Source organism: Tachysurus vachellii, chromosome 7, assembly GCF_030014155.1.
Source record: "Tachysurus vachellii isolate PV-2020 chromosome 7, HZAU_Pvac_v1, whole genome shotgun sequence".
Lineage (NCBI taxonomy): Eukaryota > Metazoa > Chordata > Actinopteri > Siluriformes > Bagridae > Tachysurus > Tachysurus vachellii.
Genome location: NC_083466.1, coordinates 13,594,116 through 13,611,452, shown reverse-complemented (window position 1 = coordinate 13,611,452; position 17,337 = coordinate 13,594,116). Strand labels below are relative to the sequence as shown.

Here is a 17,337-nt window from a genome sequence, read left to right as displayed (position 1 = left end):
TTAATAGATGTCTGACAGAAATAAAAAAAAGAACTTGCTGTAACCTAAAAAAAAAATATAGAAGCAAGTGCAGCAGTGAAAGTCTGCATAGGATCTATGGTAGAATCTCCAAGACGCTCAGATAAATGTATTAGCCAAATTACTTAGAAATCAACATAAAATAAACCTGAGACTATTTTGAGTGGAATGAAATTAAAGGAATGGTTAAATTTAAGTTCTTATAAAAAGCCAACCCTTCCTTTTTTGGCACACTGCCGCACATCTAGGTTCAATGCAGCTGTTATTTGTTCATTAGACCCATATCTAGCATGGCTGAATAAAACTAGGCCACATTGGAATATCTTTAAAATGAATGGTAAGTTCCCATTTTGATCAGAACTGACATTAATAAATATGACTATGCTAGGAACATGCAGGTGTGGAGTACACGGGTAATGTAAATAGACAGCTGATTGTGAGAATCAGGTTGAAATCCATACCTTATCATACCGAACACTGACTTAGGGGGAAAAAATGTATTTTTTTTTACTAATCAAGTATTATTTTTGATCAGCAATTTTATTTCTAAAAACTGTGTTTTATTGATTAAATGGGTGTTTGCTGGGAGGTTTTACTTACTTTAGGTGAAAAAAAAAAACAAAACCCAGAGGTCACACAGTTCTGAATGCATACTTGATAAGAACTAAGAGAGACAACAGACTGTGTACAACAAAGTGTGTAAACTGAGGGATGAATGTTGGTTTGCTGGTATTTATGACGCTTTCTTTCTATTCTGTATTTACAATTAACAAAAACATTATTTAAACATGTATTTATAGTGTATTTGCAGTGAGTATTTGCAGGAGTAATACAAATATTTCACTATACTGTCCAAATCGTCTTTTACAAGCTTACAAATAGTTTCCATTTATTTATTGCTGTAATCTGGTGATATTTCTCAAGTAGTTGTTGCTCCCAACATGACAAATGAAGACTGCCATTTATGATAGTAGCTCTTTATTTTATAATGTATACAGACAATGTTCTTAGACAGTGTTTTATGTGCACCAATGCAAATTAGGGTGATTCAACAATTATTTTGATCAAATGCAATTAATAAAAGAATGACATTTTTATACTAATACTATTAATGGTTCAAGATAATAGGACATTTTGGACTTATACTTATTGCGGTTAGGGGCACATTAAATTATAAAATAGAAAACATTTATTCTGTCAATGGCTTATGGTGTGTCATATGTGGCTTATGATGTGTCATACGTGGCTTATGGCATGTCATACATGCCTTATGATGTGCCTTATGATGTGTGATACGTGGCTTATGGTGTGTGATACGTGGCTTATGGTGTGTGATACATGGCTTATGGCGTGTCATACGTGGTTTACGGCGTGTCATACGTGGCTTATGGTGTGTCATACGTGGCTTATGGCGTGTCATACGTGGTTTATGGCGTGTCATACGTGGCTTATGGTGTGTCATACGTGGCTTATGGTGTGTCATATGTGGCTTATGGCGTGTCATATGTGGCTTGTCGCGTGTCATACGTGGCTTTTGGTGTGTCATACGTGGCTTGTGGCGTGTCATACGTGGCTTATGGCGTGTCATACGTGGCTTATGACGTATCATACGTGGCTTATGGCGTGTCATACGTGGCTTATGGCGTGTCATACGTGGCTTATGATGTGTCATACGTGGCTTATGACGTATCATACGTGGCTTATGGCGTGTCATACGTGGCTTATGATGTGTCATACGTGGCTTATGGCGTGTCATACGTGGCTTATGACGTGTCATATGTGGCTTATGGCGTGTCATATGTGCCTTATGATTTGTCATGAGTGGCTTGCGATGTGTCATACTGGCATATGGCGTGTCATACGTGGCTTATGGCGTGTGATACGTGCCTTATGATGTGTCATAAGTTGCTTGTGATGTCATACGTGGCTTGTGATGTCATATGTGGCTTGTGATGTGTCATACGTGGCTTGTGGTGTGTCATACGTGACTTGTGATGTGTCATACGTGGCTTGTGATGTGTTATACGTGGCTTATGGTGTGGCCACGTATGGGCCAGATCTCAGCTGTATAAACATTATCCCAGCCCCCAGATGTAAGGCATATTTTTTTACACAGGGTTCACTTCTCGCATAGGTCATGCTGTGCAGAAATGAAATAAAAACAGTTTCCTGATAAGGACAGTTGCTTGTGTGGACAAAATCTAGGCCAAAGGAAATTGTTGATCGAATTGGTACTAATGTTCAGGTTTTGTTTTCCCCCTCTGACTATGGCCACAAAGTTGCCAGATACGCATAATGAATCAGCCCAATACCAAAGACAAATCATGTCTAGTCTAAAGTAAAAAAAAACACACCAAAAAACATCTAGTGGCATTGTGGTTTCGCCTCACAGCCCCAGGGTAGAGTCCTAGATCCCAGTCCTGATTTTGTGTTACTGACGGTAAGCAGTTTTTCGTGTTTCTTCTTCGCCCAAAAACAAAACCTGTTTAAAATCACCCTTGCCGCGCCAAAAACTTTGAACTGGCAACCCTACGTAGTCCTTCCCCACCCACTGATCATGAGGACGGCATAAACACCGACCTAATAACTCTGTACCCTTCCGCGCTGTCAGGCTTTACAATATGGGCCATGAGAAAGTAGTTCCTATATCGTTAACTTAAACGTAAACCACAAGCATCACTATGTATATTACGTCGATGTGCTTAGTCGTCACTTTCAAACGTCTAGCTTTAAAACGAAATGAAAAATCACAAGTCTCTGTGAAAAGTACGATTAAAAACATTGTTTTGACGCATGCGCTGTTATTGTATTCATCCGCAGAAAACCACCGTCACAAAAACAGCGCTGCTAGTCGCACTGTCCAGCTTTGCTATTAAAGATCATCGTTTATAAGCGATATTTAATCACGTTGCAGCCTGTAACACCGAGCTGCGATGAAGTTCCAGTATAAAGAGGAGCATCCTTTTGAGAAGAGGCGATCAGAGGGAGAGAAAATCAGGAAGAAATACCCAGACAGGGTTCCTGTAAGTATCTGTAACATGCTAACAGCTGGTTTTGTTCGAGTCGTCGAAACTAGAGGGGTGTAATCTTTGGTATTAAAAATCCACCGTACGCTTTCTGTTTCAGCGTTTTAAGGATAAATAAATCCGTGTGAGATATTATATAAACCTTATATACGACATATCAAACACGGGATTACGTCAGTCATCGAGTTAAGGAGAGACAAGAGTCATTAGCATCGTGCTAACAGCTTGTTTTTACTGTGAACTGCGACATCAAACGGGACTTTTATTAAGTCATTGTTCAGATTACCTAAAAATTCGGTTTGATGATGAGTCCGATACATCCGTACAAATGAGACGTTTGTGGGGGGAAAGTATAATATATATATATATGTATTTGATTCGTGTTATCTGAAGTTAGACGTGTTTGTTTTGTGTGGTTATTCTGTAATAGGTAGGCGGCAGCTAGCTAAGCTATGTGACATGCTAATGTTTTTGTCTTTCTAATCGATGACACAATAATCTTAGTATATATTTTTTCTTCTTCGTGTTTTTAAGATTTATAGGTCGTTTTTTAACAACATGCGTAGTTAACTGCTGCGTTTAATAAAATGTAAATAATGATAATGTTATAGCAGAGAGAGAGATTTAGTTTGTGTTTCCCCTCAAAGCAAATTAAAGCTTTTAAAGTTCACGTATAGAAAGGGGTTTGTTAAGATTCAGCATTTAAAATAAATAAGTAAGTAAGTAAATAAATAAATAAATACAATTACTGACAGCCTTAACGTTTATGTATCCAGAATAACAAAGAATTTGCTCCAGTTTATAATAATATATTATATATTTTATATATATAATGTGCGTGTATATATGTGTATACAGTATATATTAAAATGTTTGGGACCAGTGCATATGTGTATACTATATATATAAATGTTTGGGATCAGTGCACATAAACCTGGGAATGAATAACACACTAAAACCTTGTGCAAGGCTCGAACGGGACACTTGTATGATAAGCTAGGCTGAAAATATCATGGAATCACAGTATTAAAAACACACAATCCAGTCATTAAGATTTGTTAGGGCCCCACAAAGTCTTTGTACAAATGAAATGACAATGAAAAATGTCGAATCCCTGAATCAATCTTTTTTTTTTTTTTGTAAAGACATTTTGATGATTTTATATAAAAAATTTTGTGTCAGCGTTTTTATCATGTTCTTCTAAGTTGAATGAAATACTACACTCACACATACAGTGTGATGCAAGTCTCCACTCATTGTATTGTGAAGTTACCAGTAAGAGTTCTGTTTACTTGTTGCCAAAGTAATATATTTTGTTAGTGGGTGGACTGGCATTCCACAAGAAATCAATTTTCTTTCTAGAGGGAGATTTGGTGTTTGTATCTAAAATTTAGCAGTAAATTTATGTTTCATATCATTCAAGCTAATTAAGAAGAAGTGTGTACGCTCTTTGCAACGGATCTCGTGTGCTGTAGTGTCGTCACTCCTCTTGGTAGTCACTGCACCAAGTCGCTCCATATTTACATAAAGTTAAACTTTTCTCAACTTTGTCATGCAGCTGGACACTGCCACGTCGAGTCACCAACGATCGCTGTCTCTCATGTGAGCAGAAGTAAGAGAGATTGTAAGCACACTGAAGTAAAATGGTAGCACAGAAATGTAGAGTTGTTTTGTTTAATTACAGTGCAGCAGTTCCACTCTTCTCAGTGATTGCCATTTATCATACACAATGCCAATGTTGGTGTAACATTTACAGGAGCCAAAGAAATTAAGGCTGTTGTAGTATGCTAGAGGGGCATAAGATCAACAGGAGTAAGGAACTTGACTGGGAAGGGGTAGAAATAAGTCTCCAATGAAGCAACTGTTTTAATATAAATTGTGTCACGGAAAACCTGATGACTATCCAGAAGTACCAATAGCATGGCACAATCACACACCAGGATAATTTAGAGAAGCATGTCTACCAAGAGGAATCCCCCTAAGCACAGGGTGAACATGCAAACCCCAAACACGCAAAGCAGAGGCAGGAAATGAACCTCCAACCCTGATGCTCTCCACTAAACCACCATATCCCTGGATCATCAGCTATACTAAAGTACCTGTACTACTTGTATTTGTACATTACGGCTTCCCAAAACCCACCAGAACCTATGTGACATCTGTTTCAGTGCTGGATCATTACATCATGTAAAATTTTCTGATTTTTTGTTTTGGCACTAGGTAATTGTTGAAAAAGCTCCCAAAGCCAGAATAGGAGATCTGGATAAGAAGAAATATCTGGTCCCCTCGGATCTCACAGGTAAGCAATGCAATGCAGCAATACAGTGAGGGAAAAATACAAGCTGTAAATTATTGCCTGTTGAATTGTTAATCATTGTCTATTAGTCAAGGGTTTTTACCTCTTTAACCTGCATGTATAATTTACTTACACTGAAATCTGAAACCTCCTTGGCTACAATTCATGCCACGTGATATAATTAGTGAAGGCATTATTTAGCTCCTGATTCTGCTGTAAAATAATGGCTCCCTCGTTAGCCAGTCGAATCGATTATACAACCAGATGCTGTAGTGAAAAAGGTGAAGTATATTACAGATTTGTTCACATCCTTTGTGTTGGTCAGGGTAGAGTCCCATTACCTGTCATTTCTGTGTTTTGCTGCAGTTGGCCAGTTCTATTTTCTCATCCGAAAACGAATCCACCTAAGGGCCGAAGACGCTCTATTCTTCTTCGTAAACAACGTCATTCCTCCTACCTCTGCAACTATGGGCCTGTTATACCAGGTAAGCCATGCCTGAAATGTTGCTTTTTTTTCTCCTTTTGCATGAAAGAAAGAACCTATGGTCTTTTCACATATTGCTTTTTTCTTAAAAACAAACAAAAAATATCCTTGAGTAATAATATTTATGTCTTTCTTTTCAGGAGCATCATGAAGAGGATTTTTTCCTCTACATTGCCTACAGTGATGAAAGTGTGTATGGAGAATAGAACCAAAGGGAAAATAGCTTCCCCACCTCCTTTTCCTTCCTTTTACAAGAGTATATAAACCCATATCGGCAGCCTAGAGTTCAGAGCTTCTGACATCAAATGCACTTTTACTCCTTTCTTTATTCCCAGTTCATGTTTTTCCTACAGATTGGAATTATTGGTTTTTTTTTTATTCATTTACAACATGATGGTCATTTTTCTTTATACAGCTGTACTTTTTTTCCCTTAAAACTGGCCCCAAGCTGATCCACCACTTGGCAGCAGTAGACTATCAGATGGAGCTTAATTGTTAAAAATAAGTCTAGATTTTGCAGTTGATCTTTTATTTCACTAAAACTAGTGAATTGCTCTCCCAGTGCTTAGAATCTATATTTTGGGGCATTGCACACTTAAGTGCTGCTGATGAGCTGTTTGTAAAAAAATAACAAGTCTCTTTCTCCAGTTCTGTTTCAAAATATTTCTTCGATGTGATATAAATATTTAATGAGGGTTCATCTACCTGGATCATTCTAGGTAATTTCATTTAAGTTTGTATGTCTTAGTTGATTTATTGAGCTGTTTTATTCTTTTGTTGTTTTTTTTTTTTTGAACTCGGTATTCAGCTGCATTTCTGATACCCTTACCTTGAGGTGACTATAAACTAAACATAGATAAACCATCATTGTCTTCTTGTCCTGTTTGTTACAATAGACTTGGGTTATTTGATTATCAGTCAATAAATAATTAAAGTAGGGGAACAATTTCACTTTAGTCACACTCTTAAATATGTCCAGAAGTCAGAGCATTGTGTAATGTGTGTGTGTGTGTGTGTGTGAGTGAGTGTGTGTGTACAGCAAATGCTTCAACTTTTCCTGTGATGAGACTGGAACTCTGAGAGTTGGGAAAACATTATTATATACCTCAGCACCACCGAGACCCATTTACACGTTCATTCATACGCAGGGATAAAAAACAGGTGGATGTGTTTAGGAGATCAGATGAAACTTCAATGGACACGGTGAGAATATGTGAAACTCTGATCAGACAGGTTTGAACTAAGGACCCTGGAGCTGTGTGATGGCAACCTTACCTGTTACACTACCATTTCAGTCTATAAAGTACACTGAATGATTAGAGTATGGCTCCTTTGTTAAAGCTCTATGAAATAGAAATTGGAATTGGAGGACTAATTGGAAGACTAAAATCCCGGGATGCCAGAGCTACTGTTGGGCTTTTGGGCTTTTTGGGAGTTTCACAGTTCAATGAATGGATCTACAAATGAGCTGTATGGATGGTGTGAGGTAAAATGGCAGAACTCCTGTATTATGTCACTTCTAGCTATAATGCTCACTTCCTTTGGAGATGTAGCTCTAGAAAATCCAAGCCAAGATCCACAGTACAGATTATATATTAAATTGGGGCACCGCACTTGCTCTTCTTTGTCACTGAGCATTTATAACTTGAGATTTGATTAAATGGTTGGTTTTGAAAATAATCTTTAAAAAAGCTAGAATGTGTAATGTTTACATTATTCTGGTCTTGTATTTCAAACTGTTCTTGACTTGAAGATTTCAAGTCAATCCTACAACCCTGAGATAATGAATAATTATTGGAGCAAACAGTTTATTCCCTTTATTATTAAGATTAAATATTTAAACTCTTTATGCTAAAAAAAAAGGTACCCTGTATGCCATCCTACCATTCACACGTGGTTCTTCCCCAAACCATAATGTTGGAAGTACACAGCTGCCTAGAATGTCTTTGAATGCTGTAGATTTATTAAGATTTCCCATTATTGGAATTCAGAAGCATGCACATGTTCCAGTATGACAATGCACCTGTGCACAAAGCAAAGTGGTTTGGCAAGAGACACATTTGAGAGAGATTTTACGCTCTTCACAATTTTACGCTTTTTCCCTGTACTAAAATATACCATTTACTATTAAATTGTCTGTCTATCTATCTATCTATCTATCTATCTATCTATCTATCTATCTATCTATCTATCTATCTATCTATCTATGCATTAAGCATTTTCACACTTACTTTCTGTTATGCTGTCTTCCTAAATATACAACACAAATCTGATTATATTTGTGACTACAAATCCCAAAATTCCATTCCCAATGGAACTACACTCCGGTGTGTAGTTCCTACAAAAGAGATAATAAAAGTCCCCAATAAAAATATAATGAGGTACCATGGAAACGAGACGCTCTCATGAGTCGTGCTGTATCAGCTGGCTTAGGGATCTTGTAGTCAGTGTATTATTTTATTAAGTAAGTCTGACCTTTTGAATTACTGCTCATATTTAAGTCATGCCTCATAATGCAGTCAAAGTGGTGGCTGAAGTTTACGTTAAAGCGGTAAGCGGTATTTTATGTTTTGTGTTTATGTTTTATATGGTTATTTCATTTTTATATACATTCTAAATACGGGTATTCTTAAGTAAACAAACAAACAAACAAATATATCAATTAATAATAAATAGACGTCTAGATAGAAATTAAAATGCTGTTAGTTAAGGCTGTGATCAAGGATAAATATAAAATGAATGTGTAGTCCCCATGTAAGTGCACTAACCTACATGAGGTATGAAAGTAAGTCTTACAGCCTTGCTTGTGTGCTACATGTATTTTATAGAGTCATTAGGCTTTCAGTTTATATTCAGTTTTTAGGCCACAAAAACACTGCTCTAACAGGTGTGTTGTAGTGTTGTCCATGTTCTAACAGGTGTTTTTTTGGTATTAGAGCAGGAAAAACACTAAAATGTATGGGATGGGGTATTCCAGAGGTATTCTAGGAACTTGTGCTTTAGATTATCTATAATATGCTTCTATTTGTAGGTGACCTGTCCTGGAGTGCACCTACCATGGAAGGATGACATTTACCTCAGTGTGTGCCTGATGAACCAGTACAGAATGACACAATGTCTACCAGCTGTGTTCCCATTACGGTTTAAGATGAAAATGACGTTTGACAAGGTTTTATACTTAAAGTCGATTTATTTATTAATTTATTAATTTATTTATTTATTTATTATTATTATTATTATTATTATTATTATTATTATTATTATTATTATTATTATTAAGATCCGCCTTATATTATTATTCTTAATATAATATTCTTGGCAGATATTCAAGTACGCCAGTGATCCTGCAGATATTGCTGAAATGTTACAGTGTATGTAATAAGCGTGTTCATTTTCCATATTTTTTTACTGCTGTAGATTCACAATGAGATGTTTTCTATCTACTATTAATTTCCATTGCCAGAACACACGCAAAAAGAGGCTTTGTAAGAATGTGTGTGTAGTCCTAGGGCATCACATGATTTTTTTCTCTGCTGCAGGTGAGACTGTAAAAGTTGAGCTCATACAGTTGATTCCTCCAGGTAAATTCTGGCACTTCATGGCACTAACTGAGAGTACTGAAAGTATAGCCAGTTATAGTTTGGTGTATTTCTTCTTGCTTGCAGTTGGGGAAGTGTTGGCCATATATGAGCTCGATGCTAGAAGTTTTCTTTTCCCAGAGCCTAAGCTGGTGCCTTCTTTTTCTGGAGAAGACCGTGAAGTGCTTATGAGAAGAGACCCCACTTTCCCTGTAAGTGACATACTAACTGAATCAGAATCAGAATCAGAAAGGTCTTTATTGCCAAGTATGTTTTCACATAATTTTGTCTAGTACAGGAGCTCCACAGTGTAAACAGAATGGCAATGATCAGAAATGAACACATATATAATAGACAGTTGTATGTACAGTGGAAAAAAGAATGTGCAAAGTGAAATATAAATGTGCAATTTAAAGTATAGATGTGCAAATTCAAATATAAATGAGTACTTGTAAACAATGTAAGAGTAAGGGTTTGTTCTGTGTATGTTAGGTGTTCATCAGATGTATGTTAAGTGTTCATCAGATGGATTGCCTGAGGGAAGAAACTGTTCCTATATCTAGTCGTTTTGGTGCTCAGGGCTCTGTAGCGTCGACCAGATGGCAACAGTTCAAAGAGTGAGTGTGCTGGATGTGAGGGGTCCAGAGTGATTTTCTTTGCCCTTTTGTTCACTCTGGAGAAGTACAGGTCTTGGAGAGTGGGGAGAGTTGTGCCAATGAATCGCTCAGCAGTCCGGACTACCCTCTGTAGTCTCCTAAGGTCGGATTGGGTGGCTGAGCTGAACCAAACAGTCACTGAGGTGCAGAGGATGGATTCGATGATGGCAGTGTAGAACTGTTTCAGCAGATCCTGTGGCAGGTTGAACTTCCTCAGCTGACGAAGGAAGTACAACCTCTGCTGAGCCTTTTTCACAATGGCGTCTATGTGAATGTCCCACTTCAGGTCCTGGGAGATTGTGGTTCCCAGGAATCTGAATGACTCCACTGCTGTAACAATGCTGTCCATGATGGTGAGTGAGGGGAGAGCAGGGGGGTTTCTCCTGAAGTCCACTGTCATCTCCACTGTCTTGAGCGTTTTCAGCTCCAGGTTGTTAAGGCTGCACCAGACAGCCAGCCGTTCAACCTCCAGTCTGTAAGCAGACTCGTCACCGTCCTGGATGAGGCCGATCAGTGTGGTGTTGTCTGCAAACTTCAGGAGCTTGACAGATGGGTCATTAGAGGTGCAGTCGTTTGTGTACAGGAAGAAGAGCAGTGGGGAGAGAACACAGCCCTGGGGGGCGCCAATGCTGATGGTGCGGGTGCTGGATTTGAGTTTCCCCAGTCGCACTAGCTGCTGCCTGTCTGTGAGAAAGCTGGTGATCCACTGACAGACAGAGGAGGGCACGGAGAGCTGGGTTAATTTGGGCTGAAGGAGTGATGGGATGATGGTGTTGAAAGCAGAGCTGAAGTCCACAAACAGGATCCTCACATAAGTCCCTGGTCTGTCCAGATTCTGCAGAACATAATGCAGTCCCATATTGACCGCATCATTCACAGACCTGTTTGCTCTTCAATTACTTTCTCATAAGCTTCACAGTAGGAATGAGATTTATGATGTTAAAAATGTTAAAAAGATACTACAGAGGAAACGTTTTCCTTTTCTAGATAGGAATGTGAAGGACTAATGTCTGCAATCATTCATTCATTCATTCATTCATTCATTCATTCATCTATCCACCTATCCATCTTCTTTATACACTTCATCCTGGTCACCCAGATAGGCAATAATTACTGTGTGATCAGTAAAAATCTCCTATGTGGGTAACCAGGAAGAAGTGTATGCAGAAGATGAATGAAAGAATAATTAATGTCATCATTAATTAATTCAGGGCACGGTGGCTTAGTGGTTAGCACGTTCGCCTCACACCTCCAGGGTCGGGGTTCGATTCCCGCCTCCACCTTGTGTGTGTGGAGTTTGCATGTTCTCCCCGTGCCTCGGGGGTTTCCTCCGGGTACTCCGGTTTCCTCCCCCGGTCCAAAGACATGCATGATAGGTTGATTGGCATCTCTGGAAAATTGTCTGTAGTGTGTGATTGCGTGAGTGAATGTGTGTGTGTGTGTGTGCCCTGCGATGGGTTGGCACTCCGTCCAGGGTGTATCCTGCCTTGATGCCCGATGACGCCTGAGATAGGCACAGGCTCCCCGTGACCCGAGGTAGTTCGGATAAGCGGTAGAAGATGAATGAATGAATGAATTAATTAATTCATTCATTGATTCATTCTTTCATTCATTTAATCATCTTCATTATACACTGTATTAACCTTCATATCTGTATTCATCCTGTTCACCCAGAAAGGAAATTATTACTGTGTAATCATAAGGTAGAACTGTTTGCGTTTTATTAGTTGAAAAAAATTAAAATGTAATATACTGTATATAATATATAATATACTGTAATGGCTTTGTTGGCTCTTCCCTCATAGGGTATTTCTCCAAGATTAGAGTTCTCCACCAGGACAAAAATCAGCGAATGTTCTGAGAGAGATCTTTCCCGGAGCCTCCCTGTGGTATAGTTCTGCCTTTGTGCAATTTGCATGAGCTCTACTAGCATCACCAGTGTTCGTGTAAAACAGCACATATTACAGAAATTTCTAATGCCACTCTTTCTTTATTAATTACCAGAGAATATTAACAAGGAAAAGAGCAAAGTCTTCCAAGCATCAGGGCTGCTTATTTGCACCACAAGGCCTCAGGAGCATAAGGATGCAAAGGTCTCGTTCCCTCTCCCCGTTCAGGAGCTCTGGTTCAGTCTGGAACAACACTAAACCTGTAAATCAAACATGCTCTGTAAGTCATACCTGCTTAAATTTTACCAAGTTCTTTCTTTATTATAATCAAATCAACTATATTGTTGCAACTTATATTGTTTCACCTCTGTGGTGGTAAGAATATTGTCCAGCAGGGGGCACACAGTTCATTACATTGGATAGATTAGAGAACTAATATACACACGGAGAATAAACAACAACAACAAAAACCTTACTCATCAATGATCTGATATTCTGTAAAAAATTTTCTACCACAGAAAAGGGCAGGCATAATCACTCATCACTCATTTTAACCTGTCTCTTATATAAACAGCCCTGTCTCTCAAAAACTCTAGAAGAATCAGATATTTAAAAAAAAATCATTTCAGATTAAGCTTGTAACTCTTGGTCATGGTCATATCTAAGCTGTTTGTATATTTCTGCACAGGAAAGTTTAGATGAACCTACATTTGTTACATTGAGACATTTGGTAGCTTGGTAGTGCTATATTCAATTATAGAGAGCTTTATTGTCATTTGAGCCATTTACAACTATACAGTAGAGCAAAACAGCACTGGCCTTGGTGCGATATCTTACACAATAGTGACAGTCTGATACAAAATATTTCCTGGATAACACGTAGTGCAAATCAGTAAAAGTTCAGTACAAATCGATGGCCAAGATATAAGACAAGAAATACATGATGTACAAGCGGTACCACAATTAGCACAATACAGTAACAGGCAAAATATAATAACTACAGGCTTGACCTTGTAGAACATGTTGTGCATCCAGCAACAGGCTCCAGCAACACAGTGACTGGAATGGTGTGTCATGGGTAAGGCCTTACTTCTACATATATCAGCATTGTCCAGATGTAACATTCCTTGAGTGTTAGGAAGAAAGTGTCTCTTGTGCTGAACTAACCATAAACGTACTCAATCAGCAAAGACATGTTGGTGTCCAAAGTGAGAGCTTTGTGGGTAACTTTAGCGCAGTGAAAACTGCATGTATGAATCATCACATATTTGCCTCAACATTGTGATCTGTGTCTGAATAGTACAACCTGTACAGTGCTCTGACCTTTCTATTTTTTCAGGTAAAAATATATAAACACAAGGGTCAATTTCTGTCACTCACATAGTCATAGTTTCTCTAAATAATGGTTAAAAGTGAATTATTTCTTACTTTTGTGGAATGAAGAACAAAAGCTGTACCAGCGGTCGGGCTAGGACTGAGTTCTGTCTAGCCCAGGCTGCAGAGCAAACGGCCACATGAGAAACTGGGACTGTTGGGGACTGATCCAATAGGCTGAATTTAATTATTTTATAGAAAAAAAATTATTTGGCTTTATAAAAAGCAGTACATTTAATTTAATATAAAAATTATATGTATATTTAAATATATGTATATTTAATATTTGAATAGCTGCTACTGTTTAGACATGTTTCAGTAAGGCTATGAAAATGCAGAGTAGGTCAAATATAGCAATAAACAATAGTAGAAATTTCACCATGCTATTTCATTTTATTTTTAACGTAACATACTTTTAAAGTTCACAAAAACAATACTAAAAATGTGAACGTTTTGAATGGTGTTAAAGACCAGCAAATAATTTATTGGAAAAAAAAATTCTTGTTCTGTCAGAAAAAGCCAGTCTGTCTTGTGCTTAAACATGTGCACTGAAGTCTAGTTGAATTCCATGCAAATGGAAAAAGTAAAAATGTATGAATGGAAAGATTTTAATTTCTGTTCAGGGTTCATTTCAGTCACATTATCTTGAATCCGGCTTCAAAAGTCTAACATTTTTCCCTGTCAGATTTGGACAACCATCCGTTGGAAACCTGCACTACACTAGATAAATGCTTAATTGTCCACAACTTGTTACGTGAGCTGAGACTTTTGAGGGCTAACAGCTAACTCGGTATCCTTAGCACTTACTGTGACGGGGTGCAGACATGCACATACCTAAATTCATAAAAGACAGAAACAGCCACAGGGCGGTTGTGCAGTAAAATGCCAAGGTCTGTTGTAGAGTCACACAGCCTGTTAGTGACAGCCGTGTGGTGAAACTTAGCCTAGATATTATGTGCTTTATAGCTCATGTATTTAAACCTGCCATCACTGGCAGATCCATAATGTGACATGTGATTGAGAAGGTGCATGTGAAATACAGTGCTAGGTGTAGTCTTTGGTGAAAGTAAACCGAGTACAAATTGCACAAAGAGACAAATCAAGTCAGTTCAGGAAACTTTTATTATCAGTTTAACTATATATAGCTATATGTACCATACAGAGTCAAATGAAACAACTTCAGGGGGCTGGTGTCACTACAGTCTCTGGGTGTTAGAGTCTGATGCCTTGGGGGACAAATGACAGAACACTGTATGTTTTGTGTGGTCTGAAATGAAATAGCTAGTTAATGTCAAGCACAGCTTTCCTGCTTACCCCAATTGACCTTGGTTGCATCAAACCGATCACTTATTATGTTTCTCGTTTAGCTTTCTTTTGATTTTCCTACCATTTTATTTTAGTATAGACAATTCAGTGTGTGGCCTGAATATGACTTGATGAACTGACAACTTGTTTTCTGTTCCTGTTTCTGTTCTGAAGGTTTTGAAATCTGACTTCTGTCTGAGCTGATAGCCACAAGCGCATGACAAATTTAGCAATAACAGCCATCTTTACTATAAAAAGTATATTTCAAAATGTTTACTGTAACATTTTGAACCAACTTTGTAACCTCTTTGAATAAAACAACTTAAAGACTTAGTGTTGCCTATCTGTCGTTCACTTTTGTGTAATAGCTGTATACCTATGATGAAACCCTGTCCTGTAAGACTTCTTAGTAATTTCAGAAGTCATGCTAAAGTATTGATAGCTAGTTGATTGTGATTTGCAATTTAAAAAAATGTATCTAATGTTCTTTTGTTAATTTTCATAGAAAAAACTGTCAAAGGTGTTTTGAGGTGAATGTGCTCTTTCTGACATGCCGTTTGTACAATGATAACCTGTAGCTATCGAGATTTCCTTAAATATAAAAGACACTATCTTTATGGCTCCAAATTTTGGACACCAGTTTACTTAACAGGTATACATTTTATTTTAATAAAAAACATGTTTTTTTTTCAGGCAAATCCCGACATGTTGATGAACCTTCTGTCTGTTTATTATTTCAGCTCACTGATAACTCCTCAGACACAGATGAGCTCCTTGACAACACAGGGAAACCGTCCCAGTGCAATCGTGCATCGAGACATGAGGGATCTCCCAGCTCAGCTGCACTGACTCGCTTCAAAATAGCCTACCCAAAGATGAACAGGTTTGAGTGCGTGTTATTTGCTTTTACGTTCTTGAATGTCACCATCTCTTCCTTTTTATTTATGGCTAAATAAATAGAAATATTATAAAATAGCAATAATATCGTTTAGCAATATTACATGATATAGGTTGCACTGGGTTACAGTGGGTGCAGGTACATCAATACTGGACAGTTGTAGGTTGGAAAAATGGCACTTGGCCTGTGCACACATTAGCTCCTGATCCATTCCTGGAGCGGAACATTTTGGATGTACATAAGATGATGGATTAGAATTTCAGCTTTCATTTCCTGACATTTACATCTAGATGTGTTAAGCACCTTACAATATGGCACCTTTTATTTGAACGCACTTATTCTCAAATAATCTTTATTGATAATTGAACTGATTGATGATGGTAGCAGAAGAACTGATACAGAAGTCTACAACAACATTATGTCTACAAATTTACAGAGAAATTTATCCCATCTGTAATTATTTGTCCCCTCATTTTTTCTTGAACTTAATAAGGAAAATGCAGCTTAAATTATGTGGAGCTTCCACCATAAATTTCCTGTGAATTAGCGGTCATTTTAAATAAAATAATGTATTAGAATGAGTTCAATGATTCAAAGGTTTGCCTTGCAGCCTTAAGTATGCTCAAATTGCACATTTTATTTCAACAGTTCTTTATTGTGTTCACCAAATTCATTGGAGGAGGTTCAGGAGCGAGTGTGCAGTCTGCTCACCTCTCCCAAAGCCATGCACAGACTGGCCTATGTGAGTAATACACTCTTATACACCCTGATGTCATATATGTGCCTTGTTACATGTTCTTTCCTTTCCTCAGGGTGCAACGAAGTCTGAAAGAGATGAGGTGCTGGAACGCAGGTTCATATCGCAACCCTCGACTTTCTGAGAGCAAGAGTAAAATACTAAAATATGAATATTTATGAACATCTTCACAAGAATGCCTCAATATTAAAAAGATTTTTCCATTATATAACATTGATATAAGTAACATAATTATATTATACACTCACCGAACCCTTTATTAGGAACACAATACTAATACTGGTTAGAGCTCTCAGAATAGCATCATTTCTTCATGGCATGGATTCCATGAGATGTTGGAAATATTCCTTTGAGATTGTGGTTCATGTTGACATGATTACATCACACAATTCCTGCAGATTTTTCAGGAGCACTTTCATACTGAGAATCTCTAACCATCCCAAAGGTGTTTCTCCTGAATTCAGATCTGGTGACTGGGAAGAACACTGAAGAACTCAAACCAGGTTGTGATGACTTTTGCATTGCAGTGATGATTGATTGGTATTAATTGGACCAGTGTGTAACAAGAAAACATCCCCCACACCATTACTCCACCTCACCAGCCTGGACTGAACTCTCCATTGGTGCCAAATTTTGGCTCTACCATCTGTGTGCCTCAGTAGTAAGATTAATCAGACAGGCTGTGTTTTTTTCAGTCTTTAAATGCCGTTTTGCTGAGTCTGTGCCCACTGCAGCCTTAACTTTGTGCTCTTGGTTGACAGAAGTGGAACGTTGGCTGTATCTGCATTATGTTATGAATTGCAGTGCTGCCACATGATTGACTAATAAGATAATTGCATAAATAAATCTGTTGAGATTTTCCTAATCAAGTGCTCAGTGAGTGTATATAATATCAAGATATAATATCATTTACTCAAAACATTTCACTCACTGGGTGAAATGTTTTTTTTTTTAAGGTGGACACTTTTTTGTTTGAAATGTTTTTTTGTTTTTTTTTATAAAGAAACCAAAGATCTTGAACACATTTCAGCACTAATGAACTGCATCACATTTCAT

The 17,337-nt window shown here is 37.8% G+C and overlaps 2 protein-coding genes across 3 annotated transcripts; both read left to right on the top strand.

Annotated features, from left to right (window-relative positions):
- Positions 1-2,819: 2,819 nt before the first annotated feature.
- On the top strand, positions 2,820-6,688 carry gabarapb (GABA(A) receptor-associated protein b). Its single transcript, XM_060874435.1, has 4 exons — positions 2,820-3,041; positions 5,265-5,343; positions 5,707-5,825; positions 5,965-6,688. The coding sequence occupies exons 1-4, from the start codon at positions 2,952-2,954 to the stop codon at positions 6,028-6,030; spliced, it is 354 nt and encodes a 117-aa protein (XP_060730418.1). The 5' UTR covers positions 2,820-2,951; the 3' UTR covers positions 6,031-6,688.
- Positions 6,689-6,785: 97 nt separating this feature from the next.
- Positions 6,786-17,201, top strand: spata6l (spermatogenesis associated 6-like). 2 transcript variants are annotated; one of them, XM_060874434.1, is made up of 10 exons: positions 6,786-7,027; positions 8,856-8,993; positions 9,147-9,195; positions 9,364-9,405; positions 9,490-9,614; positions 11,864-11,947; positions 12,063-12,227; positions 15,367-15,515; positions 16,173-16,266; positions 16,337-17,201. In XM_060874434.1, the coding sequence occupies exons 1-10, from the start codon at positions 7,019-7,021 to the stop codon at positions 16,403-16,405; spliced, it is 924 nt and encodes a 307-aa protein (XP_060730417.1). In that variant the 5' UTR covers positions 6,786-7,018; the 3' UTR covers positions 16,406-17,201. The 2 variants fall into 2 exon arrangements, with proteins under 2 accessions (XP_060730417.1, XP_060730416.1); XM_060874433.1 differs by lacking the exon at positions 6,786-7,027 and adding an exon at positions 8,303-8,375 and having other exon boundaries at positions 15,367-15,509.
- Positions 17,202-17,337: the final 136 nt, after the last annotated feature.

Coding starts and splice junctions, on each gene's coding strand:
- gabarapb (XM_060874435.1), top strand. CDS start 2,952: ATGAAGTTCCAGTATAAAGAGGAGCATCCTTTTGAGAAGAGGCGATCA. Junction 3,042..5,264: donor AATACCCAGACAGGGTTCCT/GTAAGTATCTGT, acceptor TTTTGGCACTAG/GTAATTGTTGAAAAAGCTCC. Junction 5,344..5,706: donor GGTCCCCTCGGATCTCACAG/GTAAGCAATGCA, acceptor GTTTTGCTGCAG/TTGGCCAGTTCTATTTTCTC.
- spata6l (XM_060874433.1), top strand. CDS start 8,328: ATGCCTCATAATGCAGTCAAAGTGGTGGCTGAAGTTTACGTTAAAGCG. Junction 8,376..8,855: donor CTGAAGTTTACGTTAAAGCG/GTAAGCGGTATT, acceptor TTCTATTTGTAG/GTGACCTGTCCTGGAGTGCA. Junction 16,267..16,336: donor CCATGCACAGACTGGCCTAT/GTGAGTAATACA, acceptor TCCTTTCCTCAG/GGTGCAACGAAGTCTGAAAG.